Genomic DNA, 19,766 nt, shown 5'->3' on the forward strand with positions numbered 1-19,766 from the left:
ATTCATGTAGGACAAAGACGTTTTAATCACTGTAATTTGTTCGTGAACATGTAGATCAATCTTTTCCACGATAAATGCAAAATGCCAGCCATGCATTTTCTCCGAGGTACATTATTAAATTTGTTTGTATTTAATTGATCACTATACATTTATAAATTGTACGAGAAGAAATGGTTTTCGAGTTAAAATCGTTCCGAGTTAAAAACCTACCCTGGTCGGTGGAACGCTTTTCAGTTTTCCGGGAAGAACCCGATAGAAGAAAATTGTCGCGACTCGCTCCTATATTTCAAGCCCACCTTTTGTCTCATCCTCGCCCATTGTTGAAAAGATTTATTCTACCCTTCTCCGATTTTTAAAATGATTTATTTCGTCTACCGTCGAGCCGTAGAAATGAATCATTTGCATCGAAGGATTAGTAACGATAGGATTTAGTTTTCTCATAGCTACAGTGTAGTCGATCCGCCCGCGGCAAGAAGTTAATAGAATGTTAATTGGAAAGCGATTTTGACACGCGTATTGCAGGCAGCGTGCATTCGAATGACGTTCTCCGGCAGACTGGTGTTTCCCTCGCGTACGGTCTATTAGCAAACGCAGCCCGGTAAACACGTTCTCCCCCATTGTTTATATCAATCAGTATCGACGTTCCCGCGGAATTGGAAACGGTACCGTATTAATCGGTGTAACGCGAAATGGAAACTTTACTCGTTACCAGTGCCCGGGGAGATCCGGCCTGTCCTCTGGACGGTTGTTTAAATTTCTGCGTTCCGAGAAGTTGTTTCAACTTCTAATGGCACGTGGAACTTCTCGTGGAACTTCGGTGTTGAGACCGACGGCGCGATTGCAATTGGGAAGCGACGGATTTTTACATTTGAATTTCAATAAAAAGGGAAATAGACAGCGAGACGAGATTAGCTCGTTAATTCTAAATTAAAGGGGTGCACATTTCTCATTTCTCGATAATGCAAAGACGGATTTTTTCAGTAGTCAAGCGCTTTTTTTATTTAGCGTCAAAAGCGCTAAATAAAAGATCAATCTAGGCCGCAGTCGCCCTCAAAAGTCCTATTTTTACGTTTATTAACATTATTATTGCAAGCTGCGCATCTAGCTATTTTCATAAAGCTGCGACAGATCCATCAGTATCTTTCTTCTGAATTGAACACTTTAAATGGCAGCTCAATTACAATTTCAACCCTCTTGAATTTTGCAGCTCTTAACACATATAAAAATACAGAAATTGCTTTGAATTATAATCCCGAAATACACCATCTGGAGCAAAAATTTATGAAACCGGGAAAGGTGAAAGATTAAAGAACGGATCGGGGGGGATTCAGGGGTTGAAATAGTTCGAAGACGTTTCCGGGAGTGTTCGGGATTAGTCAGAGATCCGAGACTTTCCCCAATTATCCGGAATGGCCGAAGTTAGGCTAAAGAACGCGGCTAGGGGTGCGATTAATACACGTCGCCAGTAAACCACGGTTACGAGGGGGCGTGCATACAGGAATACTTACAGCTGGTCTTAAGCAGAAACTCACCAGGCGGATACTTGACGTAGCTGACGGTGATGTAGTGTGCGAATGGCCCCGCAAAAACCAGAGCGACCAGCCATAGAACCAGGATGATTCGCAGGGGACCCTTTATGCCAGGCGCGTAACGACGAAGCGGATGACAGATCGCCACGTATCTCTCCAACGAGAACGCCACGATCGTCAGCACCGATACGTAAGAGGACCTTCCATGGCGACACATAGAATATGCATCGATTTAACAATTTTAACATATCAACTATTGCGTCGTAAGGGAAACACGTTCGGCTACGATCGTGGTCTCTTTTTATTTATCAATAGACTGCGGATCTTTATGCATTTATAACAAAACTGAGTAGGTGTAATTTAAAACAGTGAAAGCATTAGAAGAATTTTAGAATTCTGTTATATTATCTCCAACCTTTTATCTACATATATTGACAAAGAAAATAAATTTCTGTTTCACTCCAGTTTGTTATAATTCAGGTAAAACATTTTTATTTCGCATAAAGATCCGCTGTCTATTTATAATTGCTTCTTCTCGGGTCCATTTACGAGTCACAACTAAATCGTTCCAACTGCAACATTTTCAATGCAATGTAAATGGTATCACAAGGTGAATGCTTTGCAAATGTTATTTTTTTTCTCAAGGTAATTTTTCCGGAGTTTTCAAGGTCATCGATATTTTTATGTCATCAAAAATAAAGGAGATATTTAGGTGACTACATTAAGGTGGACCTGTGCATATAGTGGAGCTGTGACGCGTGTCGTTATAAGAGAGTGGAATGTGATCTGGTTGTCGCTCCTCTAGTTCCTCGCAGCTCCACCATAAACGTACAGTAGCATACTCACGATTCCGATATGTACGCTCGCAGCTTGCAGATCGCTAATCCCCATCTCCACGGGTACTGCTTCCAAAATTGACTCAACTCGAAGGGAATTCCTGGAAAAAAATCGGAAACCTTTCACCGGATGAGAGACCGATCGCCCATCTATTTTAATAGAAGGGTGGGGATCCTGTCGCATCGAGAATTCTCGTCAACCGCGTTGGATCTTGTCGATTCTAGATGGACAATTCCATCAATAATTACTAAACTGCGGATTTTTTAATGGAAAATAATTCTCTGCATTAAGTGCGAGGTACAGAAACTATTTGCATAGACATTTTCCTTTTTTTCATTAAAAGTTAACAAATAGTCTTGTTGAATTCTCTCTAAATGGTATTCATTATCGATCTTAGACTGCGGATTTTATGCATTTATGACAAAAATGAGTAGGTGCCGTTTAAGACAGTGAAAAAGTCAGAATGATCTAATAATGTTAATCTAATGTGATTAAATACACGTGAAATAGGGATCTCTTATTGAAAGGAGCGCAATTGTACAGTAATCTTTTGACAGTTCGGTATCGTTCACCGAAGTGGAGCATTTCCATCGCATTTTGCGCGGGCAGGTACATATCTAGAAAGCGTGCCGAGCAACTCGGGAAGCAGAAAACGACTATTGGAGGCTTCGTAGAATAGTATTCGTTTATGAATATTTGATGTCGCATTTCACCATTTCCGGAGAAATTGGCGTGTTTCGGAACGTCAACAGAATCGTGTTATTCATGCATTCTTCCTCTCCGACCGCAGCCGCGATATCGAGTGAACGAGGAGCGGTGGTGCAGTGTCTTTGAGGAGAGTTCGCTTTTATATACATATTTTCTCCTCGGGTGCACGTTGCACAGAGAGCTGGAAAACCAAGGACGCATGGCTAAGAACAGTATTTCACGGGACCCGCCTTAGAGGATTCCCGGTTTTGGAAACAATACTACTACCACGAACAAATAAATAAAGAAACCGTGGAACTGCGACCGAGCTTCCAGCTTCGACAGGGAAATCAATAACAACCCGAACCGATTTTGAATAGTCGATAAACCGTCTGCCATTAATGTTTCCAGCGTTATTTTTCATTTAACCTCGATATAAATATTGTTAATACAATTTCTCCGGGCGGAGACGCAACGAGAGCGTCGGAAACTTTTCTATCGATCCATTTTCATGCCATCTTGAGCTCAATTTCAGAACAAATACAATTTTTCTCGTTCAAGAAGTTGCCCATCTGCTATAGCAATAGAAAAGGTCGTATGTAGTATTGCACACGTGGGACCATATGGTTGAAGGCCACACTTTTCTTTCTTTCTTTCTTTTTTAGTGATTTAAACCTGAATTACTCGGGAGTAAGGTGCTGTTTCTAAATAGCTCTATGGACTGGACAGTTGGACAGCCTGTTTAATTGCTATAGTATGTTACGATTACACAGTGACTTCTGTTTTCGCGTGGCCAGTCACAATTCAGACTTAAGCCTCGCATTTCGCCAGATTTATTGAACACAGTCTGCGGGAAAGTCTAGTCGGATGAATTATATTAGCAGCAATGTAAATTATATGTTGAATAATTAACCATTCTTTATACGTCTATAGGTTTTGCACTCCAAATTCGTCGTTTTGCAAGTCAAATTGAAGCTTATGCAAATCAATTTCACCCATTAAGAATATTTAAAATTAATTAATGCATATATGTATACTTTCATATTAATCAGATAATGGCTACAATGAATATACATATTTACACACAGATTTCATACATTCCAAAGTTAATGAATTGGTAATTACTTTTAGATATAAGTATCCGATGTACATCTTTGCAATAAATAAAACTTTGACGCGAGCGAGTCGAACGAATAAATTCCGTGGAAATGATGTCCGTAACAATTCCGCAGCGACCTAATGCGACCGGGCAATTTCGCGTGAGGAAGTCCGCCATTAAAGGAGAACGTTCATTGGGCACCAGTGCATCCGAAAATTTTTCCTGGAAAAATGGACGAAGGAGAAGGAATGCCTTCCGGTTTCTCGATGTCATTAAAATCTCGTCGCCACCCGCGGGGCTTCGACGCGAAGACGAAAATTGCTATCGTCACGGGCGTCCGAGCATCGTTCATCCTTTATGCGAAACTTATCAGCATGTCGATTTCAATTTTACAACCATAGACGTTGGGAATCCATTCGCGCGTGCTATATTCGTTTTACTTTCAAAAGGCGCGCGTTCTCGCCCCTGCGAAACACGCTCGATATGCATGTATGCAAATGCATGCTCGACCCACGAGGGAAATGCAATATTTTCCGAACAACAGATTACAGCTCCCGTGGTGGCGCATATTTTTATGGAACTCTGAGCACGCCTGTTTACACCCTGACGGAAAATAACAAAGCAACTGATAAACGGCCCGACAAAATACTGTTAGTCCGTGAGAAAATTGCTTGATTAGACCCCGCAAATTGTTGATTCTTCGTTCCGAAATTACTTCTCGTTCCGGGAACCGTTTGAAATTCAATTAGCGACTCTTTCTTTTTCTATTACATCCCTGCGCAACCGTGTTGGTTATTTTTTTCGGATTTTTATTTTTACCATTAACCAGATCGATCTTTAATACAGACGTTTCCATTCAGGCCTGTAAATTAAGATTAATCTGCAACGATCTCGCACACATATTGAGCGTAGAAGGTTGCAAAAAATTATCGCATAAAAATGAGTTCTCATTTATTCACCACGGAGCCCAGAAATTATCACCTGTTCACTTCGCGACTCTGTTACTCCGCTAAAATCATTTTTCGAACGTTTTAGCTAAGATTTATTTAGCTACGATCATTTTAAAAAAATTGAAAAATTACTAAAGACGTTGGTGTTAATTCCTGGACTGCGGATTTTACGTATTTACTCGATAAAACGACTAAAAGAGATCGTACGTAAATTTTTAAGCTGTCGTTTTGAAGAGGAAGCTTCCACCTTTAAAATCGAAGTATAAAATGAACCGGGATCAAGCTTACGGGTAGAAATCTTGTGTAACCAAGTCCGAGAATCGTGCACGAAGATCGTAAGCATAGTTCCGAGCCTAATTCTATTCCAGTAACCGAGGTTAAACTGATTTTCCCCAATTCCGCCATCCAATAACTCCGTCTCCCCGATCGTTGTGTTTCATCTTTATCGGAACGAAGAAACTTGATCCCTGGGAACCGCAGCTGGATATACTTTGAAACAATATCTGCGGAATGCGCGATGAAAATCTATTGACCTAAACTCGGTAGGATTGTGGTTTTCCTGGTGCCAAACAAACTTTCGGGAGCTGTGTCTATCGAAATAAAGTGGGCGACGTCGTTTCACCGGACCACGCAAATAGACGAGTGTAATTGTTGAATTAATTAAGGTGCTCAAGCGAAGATAACGGGTTCGTGGGATAAATGGGGCCGGGAGAAATTTACTGGCTACAGGTTAACCATTCGAGACACTGCTCGCGCTGATATAATTATAAGAAGGAAATGCACAGACGCGTCTTGCTGCTGGACGAGCAACCCTCGAATTCCGTCGGCGCGTTTTCGCCAGTTTTGTTATACATTGACAATAAGCTTCTTTATATGCGATTAAGCGTTCATTATTATCAGACAGCGGATCTTCATGCAACATAAAAATTTGGTGCCTGAATTCTTCTCGTAAATGTTACATATTCAAACATCTGTGAAAACTCTGAAAAATTTTTCTCGTCATTCAATCTAGATTGGATTCGAAGATTGAAGTTTCCTCTTTACAACGAGCCCTTAAAACTTGATGTACGATCTTTTTTAGCTGTTTTGTGGGATTGAAACGAGGACCTGATTGACAGATCTATAGAACATATCGACATCGCATTGACAGTACCTCTCGGTCAAAGTTTAATAAAACCACTGAAAGAAATCGTACATGGAACTTTTAACTGTCGTTATGAAGAAAATTCTTCAAATCCATAATAAATTCAGTCGCAAGAAACGTTTTTTACTGTTTGTAAAAGGTGTATGAATACTTTGTACATCCACTGTATATTTGTCTGTTGCAAAACACAAGTAAATCAAAATTGAATTAAATTGATCTTGTCAATATTTCAGCTGCGTTACCATATAATAATATATAATATAATATAACAACAGAAATAATATCGTGATCCTCAGCGATATGTCGATATTGATAGAATTTCTTTTTCACGCTGAGGGTTTCCACTCCCCACGGCATTTCCAAGCGAAATTGCTCCACAGATCGTGGGCTGGCAAAAACCACGACGGCGCACGAACAAAAAGACGGAATCAACGGATGTAATTTGCGGATGTAAACAGTAAATGCTGCGTCCCCGATGCAAACAAATCCATTGAAGCGGTCTGACAATTCCACGGCTCGGCCGATACAAACAGGATCGTAACGAGTCCGAGGTTCTCTCGAGGAAGATCGGAACCAGCCATTAGCCGACAATTAACGCCGAATACGTGACGATACTGTTAATAGCGGAAACCTTTCCCGCAAAGGAATTTCCCTCATTAATCGAGCCACGTGTCTGTTCCAAAAGTAACATCGATAAAGCGAACATTATAACAACGTGGATATCAAACGTCCTGATCCCACCTACGATCGGCGAATGAATAAATGAATAAATTCGCTCGCTCGATCCCTCTCACAATCCTACTAAACGATTGCCAATATTACTTTGCCTTCCTTTCAATTTACAGTGCTTTCACATTTTTTCGTACATTTATTTTCACAAATAATGCCACTAATGCAATGGGCTGAAAGGAAAAATAGCGGTATTTATTTTTTAAAAGTATAGGGTAAAGTGCTCAAATATGAACCACTTTTTGTTGATGTCACTTTGATTATTTTAGAATGCTCTTTTTCGACCAAAAAATGACCAGTTGTAGATGCATTTCCTCCCTATAAGATTCTTGTTCTCTCATTCTAGTGCCACATTTGGCACTCACACCAAGAATATCAATATAATATATATAGCTATACCCATATTAGGGAACCTTTGGTAGTGCCATATTGGGAACTCCACGTGGACTGATAATACTAGCTATTGACAAAGAGAAAATGAATTTCAGCCCAAACCAACAGTTGGCAAACATTAATATAAACGAACTGAAACTACAGATGTGTTCAAACATTTCAAAATCACCTATCTTCCTCGAAAAAGATACAATAGAAAATCTAACCACAAAAATATTCAACACGTGAGGCACAACTAGCGGAGGATCATTACTAAAATCTATAGAATGGAGCGATTGCACTGCACACTGTTGAGTAAATATGGTAAACTATTGTTTGAGGATTTTCTCACTAGAATGCGACTTCTCCTTTACAAGAGGTAGTGCCATAATAAGCGACTATACCATATTGGGGCACTTTACCCTACATTTAAAAATGTATATAAATACATAATTATATTATATCATAAACTTTTAGAAGGAACTAATACAAAGAGGAAAACAATACTTGCCTTTGGGAAGCATCGGTTTAAAGCAATAATAAATAAATAAATATATATGTATATATTTAAAAATGTATACAAATATTTATTTTCACAAACAATGCCGCCAATGGACCAAAAAGAATAATACAGGTATTTTTTTACTAATAACGCCACCAATGGATCAAATAGAAGGACTCGAAAGCATTGTGGCCAATCAAAAAATTTCTCAAAGACCAACAAAAGTATTGTGTGGACCATCATATTATTTTAGATAGTGTTTATAATGTTTCAATTATCCTCAACACCACACACATACCCCATAATCCACCCCCATCATCAATGTAACACACATTGACAATGATGTTGGAGCACAGCGATTGACAACACCGTGTTGTCTGCAGGTTCCCGTATCAATTCTCATCTGAAACTCCTAGGTCGCAAACTTTTGAACGAGGGAATACGGGGTGTGTGCTCGCGCAACCCTGCTGCCCACGAACTTTCTGATCCTCGACATTTCCGTTCACCGGTGACTCCTTCAAATTCGAACAGGATTCGAAGCGACCGGCCGTCTATTAACCTTTGAAGGATCCTGTGTGATCCTCTTTGGTTACGCATTCAATCCTCTGTGTAGGAGGTTAATAATGCATCCAGCAAACAGCTACTACCCCTGATGTTTTCCATTCAATCGGTCTGCCCCGACTTTCCAAGAATTTCTATTCGTTTGATTATGCGTGGAACTCGCGTAGGAGGCTCTCGACGAGGCTTTATCATTTCAAAAATATGTTCGGCACCGATTGTATTACATTTAGATTTATGTAAAGGATCTCATTACTATTCAAAAATTGTTAATGATTTATTTAGAAACGGACGTTGCAGAGATCTCGTTTTATTCTTCATTGAATATTTCTCTGTTGAATAAAAAATTTCATTTGTGAACGATTTTATACATGTCGTCCGTATTGAAAACCGTTGATAAATTAAATCAGTTTTGATTTCTCGTTGCTAATGCTCTCACAGTGGAAGTAGAGTTAATCGAATCTAGATTGCTTCGATATTTCTCGATTAATCTATCAGTTCTTGATGGATTTGTTTCATCAAACACAGTTCATCCTAATATGTTTCAATCAATTCGTCTGTACACCTTTGTAGGATTAAAGAGTTTATAATCAGTTTGTCCAGATTGAAAAATGTCGATTAACGATTCAGTTATTCAAAATTGACAAATCACGCCTTAATCTATATATAATTGCCAGTTTGTAAAGGGGTGCATGAATATGTTTTTATCACGGAAATCCTTCAGGATAACGTGGTAAAATTAAATTAGTTATTTCTCTGTCCTCTGTGACGGTAAAAAAGTCTCGAAACACAGAAAAGAGAAAGCTGAAATTTGGTACACAGGTAACCGTTAGGCCAAAGGGGTGCACGAATATGTTTTTATCCCGGAAATCCTACAGGATTAAGTGCTAAAAATAAATTATACATGTCTCTCGTAAAAACCTGCTGTCCATCAAGTGCAGAATTAATTCTCACCCACTAAAAAATGTCCATCACGTTCCTTAGACTGCCAAAAAGCCAACTCCCGCTATCTCCCGTTTAAATTCGTATCGGCACTGTATAACTGTCACGGAACATCAGAGTTTAACCGTAATACATAATTGCAGCCGCGCCGGAGTAAAGGGATGAAACCACCCTTCAAACTTCCCAGCTGCAAACTTGTTTTTAACTATGATATTTGGAGAACCAATTGCGAGGAAGAAAGGGACGTGCAGTACGAAAGTCAAACTAACTTAAATTGCTCGTTACAAAGCGGAATGTCTAGTGCTCGACAGAATCTCCAGTAAAATGATGTGCGTCAAATTCCGAGCTAAACTAATACAATAAATTACGTACTCTGGGTATCATAGACTCCGAACCCACTGGATTTCACTGGCTAAAACGTATATATCTTTCGTCTGCTTTTCGCCTTGACTTTTTACGGATTAAATCGTCAACAACCCATTTCATTCTAAATGAATTTCCCGGCATACCTGGAGTCTCTTTTTTTTCGAAACCATTTAATTCCGCGGCCCTTCTTCGATGTCCCAAAAAAGAGTCCGCAATATCTGTACAGTAGAACCTCGGTAGTTGCAACATGAAAAATAGTACGACAATATAATTCGACGGATTTTGAACCGAATAACTGTGCCCATAATTATGACAGCGGTCTGGGGCATATACAGGGTGGACCTCGAATCGTGATCAGTAGAGATTACTGTGTTATTAATAGTCCGATCGAAAATGTTTTTATCAGATATAGCATGGTTAAGCTAATACAATAAATTTCGTTGTCCGAGTATCATAGACTCCGCATCGTCTAGATTTCATAGACTAAAACAAATTTATCTTTCGTCTGCGCATGACGCGTGTAGAAGTGGCAATATACCGTTGCACTTTTCGCCTTGACTTTTCCGAAACAGAAGATTTCACTGTCGCACGGTTGCAGCCGACAGCTTTACGGATTAAATCGTCAACAATCCATTTGACTCTAAATGAATTTTCCGGCATACCTGGAGTCTCTTTTTTTCGAGACCATTTAATTCTCCGACCCCTCCTCGATGTCCCAAAAAGGAGTCCGCAATATCTGTACAGTTGAACCTCGGTAGTTGCATCTTGAAAAATAGTACAATTTTGAACAAAGGGAGGTTACCAAACCGCAACACGCCTTTAATGAAATTTTGGTATGATATAGAACTTAAAAAAATATTTCACACGTATTTTTTTTTATAGCTGCCGACATTCGTGCTAAGGGGATGAAAATAAGCCTCCAAGTTGGGGTAAAAAGTCCATTTCATTGAATATCTTCAAAACTATTAGGCGTTGTTACGAGCCAGGACCGCGAGCAGCACGAGTGGGCCGGCGAAGGGTTGTTACCCTAGGCAGTGTTGGGTAATTTAAATAAATAATTATTTAAATAATGATTAAAATAACAAGTTATTTGTTATTTGGATATTCAAATAAAACGGAAAAATAATTATCTATTATATGATTTGAGTAAGTCTAAATGAATTTATTTATAAAATAATAAAGTTAATTGTTATTTACAAATACAATATGCAATTATTATTTGTATTAGCAAATCATAAATTAAATTGTATTTTCATTCATTAATCCGCCCTCCGGACGAGAGCCCGACCACTGGCGGTATACCTGAAAAGGTTGCTATAGCAGAAAAAAAACGCGCACGGATCAGCTCCGAATCGGCCGATTATTTACAACCACCGCGCTCCGACAACTTCAACTCCGACAGGTGTACAACAGGTGCAATAGACCCAAGCAAACTGGTACAAAAAATAGTTGTATTTACGTAAATGTAAATATTATACATACGGGTAATCACGATATTAATTTCGCCACGTGTTCATTGTATACATATACAAAATACAAGAAATAAGAGAAGACCAAAAACTATTTAATTGATTTCCACCTCAGTCCAAATAATAAATAATCTTCTATTTGCAAATAAGAAATAATAAATACATCATTTTGGAATTATTTAAATAAAAAGTTTAGTTATTATTTGCAATTAAAATCACACGTTTATTTATTATTTAAAATAAAATTTGCCCAACACTGACCCTAGGCATATGGTCTCAATTTGTTAGTTAAGGTACGCGGACGAGCCCAATGCGAAATTGGGGGACCGCTAGGATTATAGACAGCGAGGACGAACCTCACGCGAAGTCAGGGTGTCTCTAGGAATGGAGTCAAACGCAGACGAACCCAAAGCGAAACCGGGGAACTGCTAGGAGGTTGTAGAACGCGCGGATGAACCCAATGCGAAATTGGGGAGCCGCTGGGAGGTTGGACGAGACCACAGACGAACCTGATGCGAAATCAGGGAGTCGCTAGGATTGTTAGTAGGCCACGCAACTAGTATAATTTAATTGATACAATCCGAGCGGTAAGATTGTATCGTGAGGGGCCTTTCAATTACTCGATTAGGATATTGGACGATAATTATGAGTTTAATGAATTTGCGCGAATTATCAAAGAACACAAATATATTCTGATCATAAGAATTTTTATTAAAATTGTGTACTTGTCGCGAACGGATTGAATTTAGAATATAGAGAATTGAAAGAAGATATTAACTAACTAGGATGCACGGTTTTGAGGCAATGGCAATGCGGGGATCTCGGAGCAACTTTATCACTGCCTAATAGATTTTACGCCGAACTCGCGGAATCTGTACGGTTAACTTTGATACGGAGGGGAACTTTAGACCGATCTCAGTGGTAGTTGACTTTCAGAGATGCAGCACGATTCGACGCGACACGATTCGTGGCTACGATAGTACTAATCCCCGAGAACAGAAATGCAAGGGCTTACAGTAAGGAGCATAACTGATTCAACACACTTTAAATCAGAATAACTTTTTTATGAATGGACCAAACGACTTCAATTTCTCTGTAAGGCTAGAAGAATTAGTTTATTAAATGACGTCTAAAAAATATTTTGAAAAAATGCATTTGGTCGGAATTGCGAAAAAAATAGTAAAAATTGTTTTTTACTACTTTTTTAGTTGGGCCGATAACGAAAATTTAAGAGATGTGTTTGGTCAGCTCGTATAAATTATATTTGCTCCGAAAATTTCATTGCAATTGGTTAATTGGTTTACGGAGCAAATATAGTTTATACGAGTTGACCAAACACATCTTTTAAATTTTCGTTATCGGCCCAGCTAAAAAAGTAGTAAAAATCAATTTTTACTATTTTTTTTCGCAATTCCGACCAAATGCATTTTTTTCAAAATATTTTTTAGACGTCATTTACTAAAATAATTCTTCTAGCCTTACAGAGAAATTGAAGTCGTTTGGTCCATTCATAAAAAAGTTATCCTGATTTAAAGTGTGTTAAATCAGTTATGCTCGTTAATGTATACAATACCCCTGCAATGACGAGTGGTACTTGTTAGTACCCTTGGAGTGAACATTAGTATTTTGTCAACGTCCCGTTGATTGTGCGTATGTTTGGGCCCTAAACTAAACAGCCATGTGAATTTATGTAGGGTGGCTCTGTGCGTTTATCTAGGGCGGTTCCTGCCAGAGATGATCTTGAACATCTGTTCGTCATCCGTAGCAGCGTACACGAAAATTTCGAAATCCAATTTGCGCGTTTTTGAATGACTTGATCTTTGAATACTCGTAAACTCATTTTTTTAACAGTTTCACTCAGACCACTTTCATATTTACGGGCGTAAGTGTGGATCGTGGATCGACGATTTCGTCGGAAAGAAAATTCAACGCGAAACAGTAGTGCCGAGAGTAGAATCGAGTGAAAGGAGTTTAATCCTCGAAAGTCAGACGCTCGGCCAGTTAATATCTGTCTTTTCGATCGCTGCAGCAAGCCGCGCGGCTATAAACTTACAAAATACAACCCCCGGTAGCCGCGTCGTATATCACGATCCCGGAAGAATTTCGAATAAAACAACGGCCCGTATTTTAACCGCTGCAGAAATATCACAGTACACAGAGGAATCACGAGCACTGTGCATCATAGAAATTCCGTCTCCATCGAATATTCTTCGTGACTCGCTGCGACGACAAGGGAATCGTTTTTCGATAGTTTGGCGACTGTTGCGAACGGACGAAGATAAAGCGTGCTCGTGCGGTTCGTCCATCAAGTTCGGTCGATTACTATTCTATTAGGAATCAATGATTATGCTACTATCGTCTCTAAATGCGATCCAGCCATTACACTATCGAAATATATTTGAAAACGCGAACTCTGAAAAAAATATTTGTACCGACCATTTCAAGGTTTACTAATTTATTATTCAGTTTTTCATACGATGATAAATATGGATCCAATATTTTTCATAAATTCTAGGTGAAACACGTTCTGTATTTTTGTTACAGTTTTCAGAAACAATTTGTGCTCTCATGTTTTGTTTGTTGGATGTCACAGGCTCTCGATCATGTATTTTTTTCATACTGCGTGCAAGCTATTGTATTTCTATTGTTATATTTTCCTCCGTACCATGCTGCTCCCATCACGATGTTGAAGATACGGAAACTGTGAAAAAATGGAGTATTTTTGTTGTTCATGGTCTTTATTCATATTTATTTTCCTGATTGATGTTAAATCAATTTTATTTGAAAGCAAAATTAGATATCTCAATATGAAGTGAAGACAGGCCTTCAAAGATCAGCTATTACATTAACATATAATAACTCTGTAGACTGTAATAGCTTCTCTTCATGAAGACGCTTCGTAATCTAATAAAATGCCAAGATGGAACTTGAAGATCGGCTTGGTTATTGAAAATTTAATAACCCCGTGGACTATAATAGTATTTAGTGATCAAAACGCTTCATAAAGTTTGCATTCTTAAATGAAACGAGACGGGATATTCACATTAAGCGCAAAATGAATTGATCAAATGCAAGACACTGAAGAAAATCAAGTATGCAAAGCAACACGAATAAAGTGAGAAGTACAAAGTATTTCAATAAAATGGAAAGTACAAAGCATTGAATAAAATGAGGAGTGCAGAGATATGAATAGAATGAAGAGTGCAGAGCAATGAATAAAGTGAACAATGTAAAAAAAATTTCTTTCATTTTGAAAGACAAGACAACTTTTATTTTGCATAAAAATCTGCAATCTAGTGAATTTACCACTGGGAGAACGTTTAATCGAACAACAAGAGCTGGTTTCGAAACCAGTATCGGCGATTCCGGCGTGGCTAGCGTTCGACAAGGAAATTCCAAGGAATATTGTTTTCATCCCTCAACCTGACTCACCCCTGGTTCTTCGACCTATTACCACAGAATGCACCGCAACCCTCTGGATGATTAATTACCGAAGGCATTGCCTTAAGAAGACCGTCTTAAAAATAGACGAATCCACGTGGTTGTTCGACACGCCGGAAGATTATCGATTCCTAAGTAGAACAGCCGAGGAACACGAACGGTTTCGCGAAATTTATTGTCTCTGATATCGCGCGCTGGCCACCGTTCATTATTTATTCAAATGAATTAATCCGCTGTGTCCCATAACGTTCAGTGTTGTCTCTCGTTGACCATTTTACAGCCCGAGGGCGAATTTACAACCGCGATATTCGCACGGCTTGACAGCTTTTATCTTTGATCTGTGCTGAAACTTTACCCCGAAAAATTTCTCCAAGATTTAATGCAATCTCTAACGTTGTTGACTGTCGAAAAGCCAGCACGAAAAATATTCGCAGGATCAAAGGAATTAATTAACGAGATTCGGCACTGCAGAGTTAAAGTTTGTTACAGTGCGTTAATTACATTAACTGCATGCAAAAAGTGCATTAAATACATTGCGACCAGAGTTAATTTTTAAGTGACTCTCGTTAAAGAGATTAACAGATTGCAAATCGTTATGCAATTTTAACTCTTTGCAGTCGGAGCTATTTTAACTTAATTTCATTGTATAGGATATTTCTCATTTTATGGATATGAAACTGCTATAATACCTCACACAATATTTAAATGTTTATATAGTAATTGATTATATACCAATTAACATATTTAATAATCTAGACAATATTTTGAATAATGCTGAAGTAATTTTAGTGGCGACGCTGAGTCACCACTCGACTGCTAAAGGTTAAGATTCAATTGATATTTGAATTTTAATTTGATGAATAGAAGATTCTCTGTGGGGATCGTTCTTTTCATTAATTATACATGTTTAAACGCACAAGGATCCGCAGTCCAGTGATTAAGTTAATGAACAGTAATTACTACTTCACCTCTCTCTTTTTAATTGTAAAACCACCACGTTGGCAACTTCTGCAAGAACTAATTAGTTAAAGAGATCTTAACGTTACAGAGCCGAAGCTTATCATAGTACCGGCAACTTCAACTAGTTTGAATCTTGTAAATCCTGTTAGTATGGTAAAAATTGATTGTTAAAGATGAGCAAGAGGAATTGTGTCAGCAACGTGTGATCAACGTGATAGACTCCGTGGGGAATTTGTAATCAACGCGACTTCGCGACAGGAATTCACCCTTTGAATTAACCCTCATCCCTTTTTCATTTTCGAAATTGAACCCTCGAGCATTTAATATTTATTTTCTAATTCGTTATTAATTAAAATATGATTTTTCACGTTGTTCATAACTGACGAATTAATATACAACATACTCCATTAGGAAATTACACGTTGCAATTAAGCTAAACTGTTAATAATTGCGTATACATAATTCATTAGAACATAATTGTTATATAAAATTGATATGCAAAGCAATTACCTGGATCTGGAATCACTGAAACATTTATGAAATGTTCGCTAGGGATTGTTGAATAGACCGGAGCGGAAAAACATTTTTTTCGAAATCGAAAACGCCCCACACGGGAGAAGTTGTCCATTTTATTTTAGCTGGTTCTACAAAAATTCTAGCAGTGGTCAATATACCAGAACAAATTGCAATAAAAATAAATTCTCAAACGTGATTAAAGGGTCGCCCGCAATTGAGCCAACAGCCAACAAACCCGTTAAATCCTCGAAACCAACGATTACTAATTAAACCGCAAACTAAGACCACGTGTACTTACCGCACAATAAAAGCAACAGATCAGACAGCGCCAGGTTGAACAAATAATAATTAGTCGGTGTTTGCATGATCGGCAGTCTGTAGACGACGATGCAGGTAGCCAGATTACCAACGATCCCAGCAATTAGTATAAAAACGTACACCAGAGTGACAGGCACCAGAAGTCTCCAGGGCAGGTGCTTGTCCCCTAGTATCCTCTCCAAGTACTCGGTCTCGGTCTCGTTCGGCAGCTGGTAATCGGTGAAATTCGTGAAAGAATGTCCATCGGTAACATTCATCGTTCACAGATCTCTGGCACCTTCCTCAAAGAAAAACCACCCAACTATCCACACTGTGACACCTCCTTTAAGTCACGCAGGAGTACCCCTTCACCCCAAACACGACAGTCATGGTTGCCGATAGTACTCCTTCGGGATCGACCGGTGAAGTCATTCGTAAGACGAAGGGATGAGATTCGAGGGATGAGGCTCAGAAATTGCTACGTGTTCTAGAACTTCCGGTAATCTCTTCATGTTTCTTAGGCCGGGTACATTCAGGCCCAAGGATCGTATCCGCGACCCGCACTTTGAAGATCGTACCCGCGATTGCACTTAGAAGATCGTACCCGCCTTGAAAATTAATTTTTCACCGCCCCCGAATGTTTCTTCACGTTTCGCGGTTCGGAGAAATTAAAATGATCGAATTTATGTCTGTGCTTGTCACCAGGGGCCCCGATACATTCAGGCCCAAGGGTCGTACCCGCGACCCGCACTTAGAAGATCGTACCAGCTTGAAAATTAATTTTTCACCGCCCCCGAATGTTTCTTCACGTTTCGCGGTTCGGAGAAATTAAAATGATCGAATTTATGTCTGTGCTTGTCACCAGGGGCACCGATATATTTAGGCCCAAGGGTCGTACCCGCGACCCGCACTTTGAAGATCGTACCCGCGACCTGCACTTAGAAGATCGGACCCGTCTTAAACATTTTTTTTCACCGCGCCCCCGAATGTTTCTTCACGTTTCGCGGATCGGAAAAATTAAAATGATCGAATTCATGTCTGTGCTTGTCACCAGGGGCCCCGATATATTCAGGCCCAAGGGTCGTACCCGCGACCCGCACTTAGAAGATCGTACCCATTTGAAAATTAATTTTTCACCGCCACCGAATATTTCTTCACGTTTCACGGATTGGAAAAATTAAAATGATCGAATTTATGTCTGTGCTTGTCACCAGGGGCCCCGATATATTCAGGCCCAAGGGTCGTACCCGCGACCCGCACTTAGAAGATCGTACCCATTTGAAAATTAATTTTTCACCGCCACCGAATATTTCTTCACGTTTCACGGATTGGAAAAATTAAAATGATCGAATTTATGTCTGTGCTTGTCACCAGGGGCACCGATATATTCAGGCCCAAGGGTCGTACCCGCGACCCGCACTTTAAAGATCGTACCAGCTTGAAAATTAACTTTTCACCGCCACCGAATATTTCTTCAGGTTTCGTAAATCGTAAAAATTAAAATAATCGAATTTATGTCAGTGCTAGTCACCAGAGGACCCGGTACATTCAGGCCCAAAGATGTACCCGCGTTAAAAATTAATTTTTCACCGCCACCGAATATTTCTTCACGTTTCGCCGATCGGAAAAATCAAAATGATCGAATTTATGTCTATGCTTGTCACCAGCGGACCTGGTACATTCGGGCCCAAGTTTCTCTTCATGCAACGTGGTATGAAAAATGATCGAATTTATGGCCGCGCCTGTCAACAGAAAGCGAGGTAGGTTTTAAACGAAGGATCGTACCCGCGACCCGCACTTAAAAGACCGTACCCGCTTCGCAAACCGTCGACAAGTGACGCCGCGATCCGAACGTGCTGCTTTTCACCTTCGCACCGCGCGCCCAGCCACTACGCATCCAACCCCCGGACTTTCAACCCCCAAACCACGACTTAGGCGACCAATACTGTTCACCGAAGCTCGAGGAACAATGCTGTTCAAAGGGAAGCTCGTGGGAAGGTTAAGAAGCGTCCGACTGATAAAGTCCACTCGCGAGACTTCTTAGCGCCTTTGCTCCCCGATGGGGATGAACTAAATTGCACGAGGTCTTAGCTACTTGGAAAAATTAAATTGTTTTCGTGCATGAATGGTGGGTTGTAGATATTTAGGGAGAAATTTCAAAACTGATCCGGAAAACAAGTATCCTTGTAATATAGTTGCATACACCGAATTTAATTATGTAGCATTTGTATGACAGAGAATAATTTAAAAAAAGTAATCTCACCGCGTAATGAACTCTAAATCTGCAATTTTTGTCCCGGTAACTAACTTAATTTCATTTTATAGAATTTTCTGGCGCGGCGGTAGCCCAAATAAAATTATTTCTCAGCCTTGTTATTTTTATTAGACAGTGCGAACCCGAGGCTTTTATGATTTAATGGCGCGGACAGTTATGTCATATTATTTTTGGACGGAGCAGACACAGCGGCGAATAATCGCTAGCGACATAATTTGAATTTAGAAATGTTTTGTTTTTAAATAGTCCTGCGCGAAGGTTTTGCTCCTCTTTATTAAATTTATTTCGCCAACTATTAGATCGTTCCGAAAGTCATTCGGAAGACCAATTAAAATATTCTTTCTAAGAAAAATGACGCGGAGACGTCACCGATCTTCAATATTATAAACACTGGTTTCTTATTCAGAATTGTTCGGAAGCCACGGACAACCTAGTTGGCCAACAAACTTCCACATTAAAACGCTTAACGTTTAGTTTTAATTCAAGAAAGCCCCAGCGTCAAACTTAGCATAAACAGCCCGATAATCCCATAAATCCTGAATCATTTAAATTCTCCTTTTCTTCGGTATATGGTATCTGTAGCCTTCTGCTCGAACGAACTTTATTATATTTTTAATGAAAGCGATACTCTCAAACAGCTTCGAAGCACAAAGACGTAGTTAATGAAATCCAACCATCAATTAAAGAGTTGAAGCGGAGTCTTCTAAGATTTATTCAATTGGCTTTTCCGCAAGGACGGCTCTCTTAAATTTAATTTTCACTGTCGGATTAAAAACGTCTTGGTGTTCTTGGGTGATCGAGCGTGCTGATCCGCGAAGTATGGCGTTAAATGGTGGAACGTCAACGATCGCGATCCTACAGGTGCTATTCCCCTTTATTTTTTGGGGTAAACCGATGAATTTTGTATGAAAATCAAAGAACTTTCGATAGAAATGACATCGAGCGATGATTTCTTCTTTAAATGAAAGCTGAAATATTGCATAATATGGGAAAAATAGAGAGATAGTGATACGAACGTTTTTTAACTTTGGAAACCTGTGTTCAACTTGCAGAATTACAAGAAAATTGTGGTTTATCCAGTATAATGTACGGA

General features: G+C 39.3%; 1 protein-coding gene across 2 annotated transcripts in view; it reads right to left on the minus strand.

Annotated features, from left to right (window-relative positions):
* The window catches only part of LOC143210143 (neuropeptides capa receptor), a 29,055-nt gene extending 10,801 nt beyond the window's left edge, over positions 1-18,254 (minus strand). For both annotated transcript variants that reach the window (XR_013009193.1, XM_076426724.1), the window contains exons 1-3: positions 16,400-18,254; positions 2,376-2,466; positions 1,533-1,729 (exon numbers count right to left, since the gene is read on the minus strand). Coding sequence is in view for 1 of the 2 variants with exons in the window: in XM_076426724.1 (XP_076282839.1) it covers positions 1,533-1,729; positions 2,376-2,466; positions 16,400-16,676 (565 nt within the window). In the remaining variant the exon portion in view is untranslated. The remainder of the gene's footprint in view (positions 1-1,532; positions 1,730-2,375; positions 2,467-16,399) is intronic.
* Between the last annotated feature and the right edge of the window lie 1,512 nt (positions 18,255-19,766).

This window comes from Lasioglossum baleicum, chromosome 6 (genome assembly GCF_051020765.1).
Source record: "Lasioglossum baleicum chromosome 6, iyLasBale1, whole genome shotgun sequence".
Lineage (NCBI taxonomy): Eukaryota > Metazoa > Arthropoda > Insecta > Hymenoptera > Halictidae > Lasioglossum > Lasioglossum baleicum.